The sequence below is a fragment of the Xiphias gladius genome, chromosome 23, assembly GCF_016859285.1.
Source record: "Xiphias gladius isolate SHS-SW01 ecotype Sanya breed wild chromosome 23, ASM1685928v1, whole genome shotgun sequence".
Lineage (NCBI taxonomy): Eukaryota > Metazoa > Chordata > Actinopteri > Istiophoriformes > Xiphiidae > Xiphias > Xiphias gladius.
In genome coordinates this window covers 4481212-4493673 of record NC_053422.1, presented here as the reverse complement: position 1 = coordinate 4493673, position 12462 = coordinate 4481212, and the positions used below count along the sequence as shown (strand labels likewise).

General features: G+C 41.0%; 1 protein-coding gene across 1 annotated transcript; it reads left to right on the top strand.

The window, feature by feature from the left end:
* The first annotated feature begins 1079 nt into the window (after nucleotides 1-1079).
* On the top strand, nucleotides 1080-11996 carry srp72 (signal recognition particle 72). The gene is made up of 19 exons (XM_040119837.1): nucleotides 1080-1312; nucleotides 2485-2605; nucleotides 3151-3271; nucleotides 3522-3665; nucleotides 3947-4058; nucleotides 4153-4184; nucleotides 4413-4537; nucleotides 4782-4839; nucleotides 5003-5134; nucleotides 5224-5352; nucleotides 5687-5759; nucleotides 6124-6188; nucleotides 6428-6523; nucleotides 7544-7647; nucleotides 7926-8003; nucleotides 8705-8842; nucleotides 8998-9035; nucleotides 9222-9381; nucleotides 10325-11996. Exons 1-19 carry the CDS (start codon nucleotides 1213-1215, stop codon nucleotides 10503-10505), a joined length of 2007 nt encoding a protein of 668 aa, XP_039975771.1. The 5' UTR covers nucleotides 1080-1212; the 3' UTR covers nucleotides 10506-11996.
* The last annotated feature ends 466 nt before the right edge of the window (nucleotides 11997-12462 follow it).

Below are 12462 nucleotides of genomic sequence, written 5' to 3'. Positions count from 1 at the left end.
ACAAACCCCGCTGCCTCCACGTGCTACCACAAAAAATCGTAATTATCAGCTCTTCAAACAGAAACAACCTAATAAAAAAGTTGTTAAGGTGAATTAATTTATATTTGGTGGTCGGTGGTGGAAAAGGGATAGATAGATAGATAGATAGATAGATAGATAGATAGATAGATAGATAGATAGATAGATAGATAGATAGATAGATAGTATATCATAGTGTAGAATATGTAATTTAAACTTTATTTTCAATCACATCACAAAGATGTCTTCGATATGACTTAATAAATAAATCATAAATAAAATGAAAATAATAAAAAAAATAATACACAATATATACCTTATTAATCCCAAATTTAAATTGCAGTGTCAAAACAGCCACTTCACATAGAACACAAAAAATATTAAAGTATATTTATTAATTTACAAAGTCTAGTGGAGGAAATAGTACAATATTTCAATCTGAAATGTAGTCATTGTCAAATTAATACGTAAAAAACCCCCAAAAATGCTCAAAAAATGTTCTCAAAAACTTAATTGCATTGCATCTGTATAAAACATAAAAAAAGAAATAATTTAAATTAGTTTAATTTTTAAAAATCTGTCAAATAAAATAATAAAATTATTTTAAAAATATGAATATACTAAATAAAATACATAAGTGGAGGCATATACAATATATACTGACATCTGTTCACATAACCTTGCATGTAAGTTTTCTGAGAGATTTATAGTAAAGTTTTCAAAGCCTGAAAATATATAGAGATACAATTGTATGCGAAATTTTGGCCACACCTGGGCAAATTACATATTTTGTTGATTTTTGGAGTGAAAATAATGTTATTGCATTGTTTTGTCCCCCCCGAACTTAAGAAATAGAAAAAAATAGTAAAAAAAAAAAAAAAAAAAGAACAGTATTTGTACGAGACCCAGATTTTTGTGCTAGGTCACCGATAGTTAGTGACTGCCCCGAGTTAACGGAGCTGCCTGCTACGCCTTTTTAATTGGGCTGTGAATGCATCATTTTGCTGCGTCACCGCTAAGTAAAAAAAAAAGACATCTTTTCGAAATGTCAACTTTTTATTGACACCGAAACAACGCCGTAAATTATCACCGATCCTCAGTTTGTGTATTTAAATTTAATTTAAATTTCCATCTCGTTAACCCGGATGTGTCCTCCTTTCTTCTTCCGCCGACCCGAGAGACCATTCAGCCAAGATGGCGAGCGGAGGGGCGTCCGTGGCTTCGCTCTGGACCGAAGTGAACCGCTGCGGACAGAATGGCGACTACACAAGAGCCCTGAAAGCTCTGACAAAAAGTAGGAAACCGTGTCCGTTAACGTTGCCCTTAACCAGAGCCGGAGCTGCGGTCAGACGGCAGGCGGACGGTGCCTTTCTTCGGGCTCCGAAGCGGGGTTCGCAGGGCCAGCTGTTAGCGTCTGGCTAGGCTAGCGGCAGCCAGACGGCTACCGGTCAGGTCTCGCAAACACCGGCTGAGCTTGACGACGTTTGTGTGCCGAACTACTGCTCACAACCGTGCACATAAGGGATTTAGCTACAAATCAAGTTGTCCTCCGTGTGTTTTATGTGTCATAACGAAACAATACTTTGCCCCAGAAATGCGCCGTCCTCCTCTGACCACTGACGTGGCCCTAGCCCTGACAGCGAACCTCTCATGGTTGGCAGCTGATCAGCTTGCGGTCAGCTGCCGCCGTAGGCTGTAGAAACGTTCATACTTCTCTTTATTGTCCTGTTTTCAGACAGTTAGATCAGCTTGTGGTTCCCATTCGTTTGCGTTAATTTGGCGACGCCGAAGTTAGCGTCAGATTCGGCAGCTAAAGGAAACCTGACAACATGACAAGATTGAGCGACCGATTCTCCGTTTTTTGCACCACTTATTGTGGTGAGAGACTCATAGACATAAAGCTACCAGCTAATTAAAACCTTAACACTATTAAAAACCCATTTTCACATTTGTGTGCTTTTTTTCCCCCGTGTCTAGACCACTTCAGACTCGGTCTAGCTCAAAAACCATTATACATTGACTTGTCAGATCTGGTCCACATGAACCCAGGAAGGCTGAAGGCTGCTCAAAACCTAGTTTCAGACTTGAGAAACCTTTATTCTATTTGTGAACACACAAAAAAGGGCGATTCCACTGCTTCTTCCCTATGTAGACCACATCAGTCCAGTAGTAGATCAAAAACCACTATATCTAGACTTAGGATATCTGGACTAGATTAATGGGAGGGGGGGGGTATAAAGACTGTTTAAAACATAGTCTGACGTTTGTGAAACCTTTATTATTTGTTAAAACAGAACAAATAATAAAGGTTGCACATCATTGTAACTCAAGTTTCCCCTTGTCTTCCAAAATCGGAAGCTAACTTCAGCATCGTCTGCTTTCAGAAAATTCAGTCAGTGTTGTGTGTGTGGTTAATCTTCCTTTACTGAGTGCTCCGCAATGTGTTTGTTTTCTCTTCTGTCGCAGTTTTGCACGAAAACAGAGACGATGTGACGGCCCTCCACTGTAAAATAGTTTGCCTTACACAGAACGGCAGCTTCAAAGAGGCACTGAATGTCATGAACACCCACTCGAAGGCGCTCGGCAGGTAAACGACAAACTGTTATTTTTCTCGCCGTTATTTTCTACTTGCGCCGTCTGGTAAATGTGCGTTCTTGATATAATCAGAGCCGAAGCGAAAAGCCAATCAGTGGAACGGCAGACGCACTGATTTATGCCATTTTAAAATGAATTTTTGGACAGATAACACAAGACGTCACCTTGGACTGTCGTGATGATTTTTTTAAAATTGAATCAAGTTCATTTTTAGAGCACAATCTTGTATAAAAGCAATTCAGAGTGATTTACTCAGTGATAAAACAGTTGACAATAACTAGCTAATTAAAAGCTAAACAAAACTGTATTGAATTTTACTGTTTGAATAGCATAGTCTTGTTGCAAACCTAAAATCAAACTGGAAACAAGTCAAGTATATATAATTTAAGTGACAATGAATTGTTTTCTAGACCAGAGGCAAAATTATAAAGTCAGTGCTGTAATGAACAGGTAGTTACTAGAGATGTTTTAAAATCAGAGTGATATGACCAAATAATAAAAATAAAAAACAACTTTTTATTTCCTCTTCTCCGTCAGTGAGGTTGTGTTTGAGAAGGCGTACTGCGAGTACCGGCTGAACAGGGTGGAAAGTGCCCTGAAGACCATTGAAGGTGCTCCTGAGCAAACGGACAAGCTGAAAGAGCTTTATGGTCAAGTGGTAAGGCTTTTTGACCAGTCGCCAAATTATAACAGCACTGGATGTATTTGTTTAGTATAGTGAAAATTCCTGAGACTGTTTCCGTGGAAGGACAGTGTTCCTCCCCACCTCAATGCTGATGTGAAGCACAGAGCTATAGACTGAGCTGTACCTCCGTACTCTCAAGAAGAATCTTTCTAATCACTGAAGCCGGTGTTGTTTAGCTCCCATTCTGCTGACTGGATTTTGTCTCTTTCTTGTCATTTTCTAGTTATACCGACTGGAGCGCTACGACGAGTGCAAGACGGTCTACACAGATCTGATCAGGAACTCTCAGGATGAGTACGAGGAGGAGAGGAAGACCAACCTGGCTGCTGTGGTGGCTGCAATGAGTCAGTGGGAGAAGGCCCCATTGGTAAACAGTCTTCTGCAAAATTTACATTTTAGTCTTTTTGCTAACACTCTTGAGTAGTTTTGTTTTGATTTTTAGATATATGCTTTCACGTGTTGATCACATCTGGACTTGTGTTTTGGTCTTTAAACTGATGCTCCTCTGAAAGAATTAAAATTCCTCTACACTTGTGACACTATTTGCAACACAAAACTGCAGTTTTATTATTTAGATCATTTCAGCTGGTGAATTACTGTATATATCTTACAACTGTGTGTTATACGTTGTCCCCCCCCCAATTGCAGGAAGATCTAGGTCTTCCCGAGTCGACATACGAGCTTTGTTACAACACTGCCTGCGCTCTGATTGGCCAAGGACATCTGACGGAGGCCCTTAATAAATTACGACAAGCAGAAGGTCAGTCCCAGTCCCTCTGCGTTTCCTGTCAAGTCATTATTTTGTCCTTTCTAGATTAGGTCTTGACTGATTTTTCTTTTTGTTCCCTCTTCAGAGCTTTGCAGAGTCTCGCTGGCGGAAGATTCTGTAAGTCTTACTTTGTTCTTCTGAAACTTTGAAGCCTCATTGATCAAGTCTCACATTTTTCAGAGACGATGATGAGACAGGCTTAGTCAGACCTAATATTTTTGTGAATTGATGTTGAAATAGAGTTTTCCCAACATGTTGGACTTGATAAGCGTTGGAAAAGTCACAAACATTTGTGGAAGGCATTCATCTTGTTGTCAATAATACTTTTGTTGGTTCCTTTTGCAGGATGTAACTGAAGAGGACATCGAGTCGGAGCTGGCCGTCATCCATTCTCAGATGGCGTACGTCATGCAGCTGCAAGGTCGGACGGATGAAGCGCTGCAGCTCTATAACCAGGTCATCAAGCTCAAGTAAGTCCGGGGGTTCGTAACATCAAATGCAGTCCCAGAGCGGATGACAGAAATGCAGATGAGGAGCTCATAACACGGGTTGAAAGGATGTTGTCATATCAGAATTTGAATTTGTGTTGTTATAGCACTTACCTACATTTCTGCGAGATACGAAGGAAATGGTTTCAGCAGGCATTCAAAAGGCCATATGTGACTGGGATTTTTTTATTTGTAATTTGTTAGTAATTGTCTGATTCATTTTCAGGCCATCAGATGTGGGGCTGCTTGCTGTGACAGCCAACAATATCATCACAATAAACAAGGTGGGTGGATGGCAAGCTTGCAAACGTCAACGTTTAATGATCTAATTAGCAATTCTGACTTTATGGTAAACCTCAGCGACTTTAATCTTCGCCAAGCCCATGAAACTTAATTCCAACTGGAGCTGGAAGGATATTTTCGTTAACGCTCTTTCTGTTCCCTCAGGACCAAAACGTGTTTGACTCAAAGAAAAAGGTGAAACTCACAAACGCGGAAGGTGTTGAATACAAGCTGGCGAGGAAGCAGCTGCGGGCCATCGACTTCAACAAAGCTCTCCTGGCCATGTACACAAATCAGGTAGGGTTCAGAGGAAGAAGCTACAGTAAAGGGCGGATTTTCCCAGAATCCCATGAGTCATTTTCTGCATCGCTGTTTGTCCTCAACAGGCCGACCAGTGCAGGAAACTGTCATCCAGTCTTCAGTCTCAGAACCCAGGTCACCCACGACCTGTCCTCATCCAGGTTGCTCAGCTGTGCAGGGAGAAGCAGCACAGCAGGGCCATAGAGCTGCTCCAGGTAGAAACGAACAATGCTGCTGGTTGTTGTCAAATTTATGTCTTAGAATTTTTTTGTGATTATGTAAAGGTCCAGGGGTAAAGTAAGGCGCCAACTTAGCCAAATGTAAAACTTGATTGGAATAAGTTTGATCCTGGATTTATTGTTCCCCCATTTAGGGTCCCATTCATCCATAGCTGCAAATAATCGAGTGTGTTTAGTGTTTTAAGCGGGATTCTATAAAATAATTTCTTTTCAGGTGAAAAGTGATGCTGGTATTGATGACGTTGTTATCTGGATTCAGTAATTTGTATTTTCAAGGACCACGCTAACGCTCTGTTCCTTTGTTTTCCAGCAATTCTCAGATCAACATCCAGAGAGTGCATCTGGCATCAAACTGACAATGGCACAACTCTATTTAGTACAAGGTACTGGCATGTTTCTACAGGAGTTATGCTTTGATGCATTCGGACAGACCCTACTCCCTTAGCGAAGGAAATCACTGAAAACACATCTGTCAAATGAAAGCATAATTTACTCTCTAACTTTGCAGCTTATTCTGTTTTTCGAATGTTGTTTTTAAATAATCCTCGTCTTACGCAAAATTCATAAACAAGATTAAAGCACAACTTCTAGTGGACGAATATGACATTTTCATTCAGTCTTGTGATTTAATTGTGATCTTCTGAGTAACATCATGGGCTTTTTGTCGGACACAGCAGCTGAATTCGTGTTATAACACAAATGTGTTTGCGGGACTTAAAAGATAAAGAGTGCTGTTTTGGTCCTCAGGTCACGTAACAAAAGCCTGTGATGTCTTGAGGTCCGTTGAAGAGTTCAAGCACAAGTCAGGGATGGTAAGTCTGGGGGGGGGTTATATCGGAGCTCTCCATAACTGATACTCTGGATTTGCGACCAGTTTTGTACTGCAGCGTCATCTCTCTCCATGATGGTTTGGTTATTTCTTGCTTCAGTTGTGTGTCACCTGAACTCATCAGCTACTGTTAGTGTTGCGCTCCAATAACTGTGTAAACTCTCTGATTGTAGCTTTTATTTTCTCGTACCATTCACCTAAACTGTGCCTTTGACTCCTCAGGTTTCAGCTCTAGTAACAATGTACTCCCACGAAGAAGACATTGACAGCGCCATTGATGTTTTCAAACAAGCCATTGAGCACTACCAGTCTGAACAGGTTTGTGTCCACTGTTGTTTTGTTTTTTTTTTTAATTTTAGTGCAGGTTTAACATGGGCAGCTGGACATTATGAGGACATTATCTCTTTACCTGGAGCTGTTAGAGATGAGGATGAAACAGCACAAGTAGTAATCTGCCACATTTTCACACAAAAACCTTCTCTGCTGCTGATTTTATGTAGTACAATACTAATTCTTCCTGCGTCTAGGTAATGAAAGCTTTTACCATCTGCTGTCCTAAACACCCTGGTAGTTGTTTCCTGGGAAAACTCATGACCTCAATGATGAACGTAAGAAGTGATCAGGGTATCTGCAGGTCTTGAAAAGTCTTAAAAAGCTTTGAATTCAGTTTCTAAAGAAAACCCAAACAAAAGGCCTTAGAATGTATTAAAGTCTGAAATTGAATTTTACAAAAGCCGTAAATATCTTCTCTTGCCTGTTGTAGTATATCTCGTTATGGGTGAGTGTTCCTTTTAGCAAAAACTTAAATTAACCTCAGGGAATGAATCATTTTTAATTGGCTAATCCACGTCAAGTCTCATGCATTTAAATAGTTATAAGAAATTCTTACTGACAAAAATCTGATTATACAATGAGAAATTCTAGTCTATACTGTCTCACCGGTTTTCCAGCATACCTTCATACTTTGGCCACAAAACAGGTATTAAATTGAATCCTGTGTTGTTTTAAAAAAAAAAAAAGGTCTTAATTTTAACTTGGTGAACCCTGCAGCAACCCTGAGTGATGCATTTTACTGTATATTTCAAGATTGTTTTTAATGAACTGAAAAAACATCCAGGGAACAAGGCAGCGTATTCTGACGGGCTGTAATAAATGCAGTGCAGAACAACGATGGCGAGACACGTGTATTTTCGAAAATTAATCTTGCAGATCACCACTTATAGTTTAGGCTGCGGCTAATACTGTTGTTTGACCACAGACAAGCCAACACATACACTAGTTTCTTGTAACCTGAGTATGTTTCCACTGTGTAATGTCCTGTTCTTTTTGCCTCCACAGCCCGGATCTGCCGCACACTTGGCTCTTGTACGAGAAGCTGCCAATTTCAAACTGAAGTACGGACGGAAAAAAGAAGCCATTAGCGATCTGGAGCAGCTGTGGAAGTGAGTTACAGTCCTGCACAACAGTCCCCCGGCTCAACATGTGGGGAGTATTTGTGGAGGGCAAAGAAAACACATGATGTGCTCCTTAGAGGTCATCTCGCAGCTGCTGCTTCTGCTTTTTGTTCAGTCATCTTGCCAGCATGATGTCAAGGAGCTCAAATATTTATCAAGTTCTCAAACAGCTTGATAGTTAAACATGCTTATTGAGTTGCAAAAGTTTCTTCCTCTAATCCGCTGAAGATTCCTTTTTTTTTTCCCCGTTATTTTTCTTGAAACAGGCAAAACACCAATGACATCCACACGCTGGCACAACTCATCTCGGCGTATTCTCTGGTGGACACGGATAAAGCCAAATCGTATCCTTTCACCCACTGAAATGACTGAAATTGAAGACAGAGCTTCCAGAACATTAGTTGATTAATCGATTAGTTGATCAACAGAACATGAATGAGCAACTGTTTATAGTCTTGATTCATTTTTTTTTTTTTAAGCAGAAAATGCCAAACATTCTGTTTTTCTCTGTTCAAAGGTGACAATTTCCTACCTCTCTCTGTAATATATGAATGTCTTTGTTGTTTTGGATTGATGGTCAGATCAAACAAGGAATATGCAGACGCTACATTGGGCTCCAGGAAAATATAATTGCATTTTCCACCATTTTATAGACAAAACGATCAGTTGATCGATCGAGACAATAACTGGCGGATTAATCGATAATGAAAATAAATGTTAGTTACAGCCCCAGAACACACTGCACCACAGACGTTGTTGATCCAGAATCCAATCCGCTATTGACTAATATCATGTTAATTGCAGAGAACAGGCTGTTGGCACTGGAGTTCCATCTGGTATCATCCAAGCTGAGATCAGAAAGAGCTGACGGATGAATAAACATGCATATTGTTTTGTTGTAATTTTATTTCATATATGCTGCAAACTCCGAACAATGTTAACGCTAAAGAGCCAAGAAAGATGATGCTGGGACAAATGGATAACGTTGGTGCAATCAATGGCACATAAGGGATAACAGTAAGAGTTCCTTAGCGTTCCTCTCCAGCCTCAGCAAGCATCTACCATCCGCAGACACCATGTCTTTCAACGTGGACGTGGACGAGCTGGAGAACTCGCATGGAGCCACATACGTCAGGAAAAAAGCTGCTAAAGTCACGGGAGAAAATCTTCCGAAAGAGCAAGGGTAAACCCTCCATTACTCTCAGCCACTTCTGCTTTATGATGATCAGAACATGTTCTAATTTTCAGTAAGCTGCTTTTTTTTCAGTGCTGGAAGAATTACCCTAGGCGTCTATACATCCCCTTCATTTCTATTCTATGTCTGCATTTCCTTTACAGCCAAGGCGAGATCAAGAAGAAGAAGAAGAAAAAGAAAGGTATCTTATTAGCTCACTTGTGAATCAAATACCATTTAGCCTTCGTTTACACTGAAAATGGTCGTTTAAAAAAAAAAATGTACTCTAAATTATGTATGTAGTGTTCGACCACAGAGCACAGACAAAAGCGGAGCTTTGCTGAGCCGAGCGCTGCCTTTCAGTGACGCCTCTCGATCCTCATTTTAGGCAAATTACCCAAGAACTATGACCCCAAAGCAACCGCTGACCCCGAGAGGTGGCTGCCCATGAGGGAGCGCTCCTACTACAGAGGCAAGAAGAAGGGAAAGAAGAAGGAGCAAATAGGAAAAGGCACACAGGGAGCGACGGCAGGAGCTTCAGCCGAACTGTGAGTAAACTCCGCAGACACATGCATGTGCACATCACCTGCGGGGAGCGCTGTCTGGGTGCAATTTCCTGTAATGGAAAGCCTGGAAATGGACTCCTCTAATGGTGGAAAAGCACCTGAGATTGTCCCTTTTGTTCCCCTGCCAATGGATCCTCAGAGGAGATCTCCAGCTGCCGTGCAGAAGAAACCGCTCGTGTGTTGTTTTGGCCAAAATAAAAAATTATTCTCCGTCTCAGCCAAAGGAGAAATCCCTCTGCTAGGACTATCTGAATTTCTTCAAAACTAGGCATAGTCAACTCTTAAATATCAAATATCAGTTGTTAGATGTGCATTTATGAATTTTACTAGACAGAATCACCCAAGGAAATAGTATATTTTGGTAAAATACATGAGCCATGAGGCAGCGCTAATAACATTTCCGTAGAGACATTGACAAAACTTCTGAAACAGGTGATTGATCAGTAACATTCTAGACACAGAAGTCAAATTTGTGTCTTCTGTTCAGATGTTTTCGGGTGCAGCTAATGTTTTTATTCTGTTTTATGAGTCGCACACTTTGACACTCCCCTGTGTCAGACTGATTCTCCGGCTTTTAGCATTTTTCAGACTTTATTTTATCTCCTCATCATGACCTTGTGTGACACTGGTGATTCTCAGCTGCTTGACAGATGATTTAGTCCCCGGTTCGCTTCTGCAGTAAAGATGTCGGGAGACTTTCAACTCCTCTCCTCCGCGGCAGTAAAACACATAACCCGAGCCATCAAAAACTCCTGTAAATTAAACCGGGCTTCTTAAACACAATCTAAAGGACACACCATAAACAGACATGTTATGATACAATTCTCGCTTTTTCAATCGTAAAAATAAAACATCGTCTTTTATTTTGGCCGGTGCGGTGCTTTAACAATCTCTGACATGGTTTTGGTTCTTCCCTCTGTTCCAGGGATGCCAGTAAGACAGCCAGTAGCCCCCCTACCTCCCCCAGACCAGGGTCTTCGGCTGGCTCATCCACGGCCCCCGGCAGCAACGTGGTCCCCCCGCGGCAGCAGAAACCCGCAGCCTCGGGGGCCACTCGCAAGAAGGCGCCACAGAAGAAGAAGAAGGGAGGGAAGGGAGGGTGGTAGTCAGGGGGCAGCAACATGTGAGGCAGAGGGGCCACAGGGTACGCCGGCATCTGTGTGGCTGAGAAATCGCCAAGAAATCATAAACTCTTTTTCTTTTTTTTTATGTTTCAAGGTTAATTTCAGTTTTTATGTGGCTATTCGTTTAAACACGTGAAACCAAAATCTTCCCTTTGCTCTAAAATTTTTTAAAGGACAGTTCCACTAAAATTCACCTTTTGTTGCTCTTCAAAAGCAGATGTTTCCTTGACTGGTGGTGCTTTATTTTGGTTTAAGTTATGACTTTTGAGGTGAAAGTAAAATGAACGAAATAAAACATTACCAATACAGTCACTTAACTGTTTATTTTTAAAGGACCACTGACAGGAAAGATGCTTTTTCTGTGTTATTACTTAGTGTTCGGAAAATCAGATTCAAGTCAAATGTTTTGTCAAACTTTGGTTTCTGAGAGAGCATGTTTTTTTTGGGGGGGGGTTTTTCCCCCCAATCATTTTGGCTTGGCAGATGGTTCTGAGTCCTACAATACCCATGAGCCATTGCCTCCATTTCTATGGAGAAATCATTCAGAGATGCAAATCAGGGCCGTAGGAAACTCAGAGTGCTTCTTTTCTGATCTTCTCCTCTGCGGTTCTGGAAACTTCGCCGTCGGCAAGCTTCTCTTCCAAATCCTGCGTCAGCCGCTGCATCTCGTTCAGTTCCTCTGCCAGTGACGCTCTGTGCTGGTCGCTCTCCTCAAGCTGATGCATGGAGTTGGCCAGCTCCTCTGGAAGAGTCCGAAATGAAGCCGGGCCGCCCAGCTGAGCGCTGAGAGCTCCCTCTGTCGGCTCTTCCCTCTTAATGGCCACTGTTCTCTGAACTTCCACACCGTCCGTCGGGGTTTTCGGGACTTGGCGAACCAGCAGAGCGGTGAGCTTGGTGTTCTCATCGAACGCCACATTCAGCTCTTTCTGGAGATCGCTCAGCCTGTATTCCTTAATCATTAGGAGCCAAATGGATATTGAAAAATGCATTTTTTTTTCATATTTTTATATCAAGATCACAAACCTTTCTCATCTTGATATTGTTAAATCAGTAATGTTAAAAGCACAGATCAGTTGAAGGACCTTAGAACATTTCAGGAAAACATCTGCTTTTGCACTGTAACCTGAAGATCGGTTTTAGGAGAACTGTCTTTAATATTTCGTGGGTCTGATTTTTGGATGTCATGCTCTGGCTGTCGGCATCACGTTTCTTTACATTGTCCCTTTTACTTTCAATAAGCTGACCATCAACCACTGGGCATTTTATGCAATGTTAAAGCATATTTATTTTTGAATCCCTGCGTTGGTCTAAATTCAAGGGAAGGAGAATTTGAATTCTTGAGTTTAATTCTGTCAGATGCATGTTTTAGAAAAAGAGGAAAGACTATTTTGGCCAAACAGATGTCCCATTTTGTTAAGTCTTAATAAAACTCTTGACAACAGCGACAAAAGACCCCTGTGTTACTTGTAAGAATATTTGTTTCTCAAATTGTGTGTGTGTGTGTGTGTGTTTTTGTAGACTGTAGAAGGGGAGAGGATAATGATGATGATGATGATGATGTTGCACTTATTCAGTATCAAGCCCAACACTTCGCAGCCAGTGCTCTTGAACATTTTTGAGTCTGCGGTGAAAATTCAAGGACACGAGTGAGTTTTATCATCGGCTTGTATGTTTTGGTCTTTTTCTTTAAATTGGTGGAACAGAATTTCACCCACTCATTAGGGTAAAACAGGTGGATTAGTGCTCTCCTCTTGGCAGGATACTGACGATTTTTACATAGAAATCTTGTCATTGCTGGGTTTAATTACAAAGTTTGATGGGACAATATTCCTCTGAACCATATGCAGCCCCAGGATGTTTTTTTATTTTATTTTTTTTATTAAAACAACCCTTTCTGAATATGGATCTGGCCTTCAGCATAAATCAGGGAATTTTAATT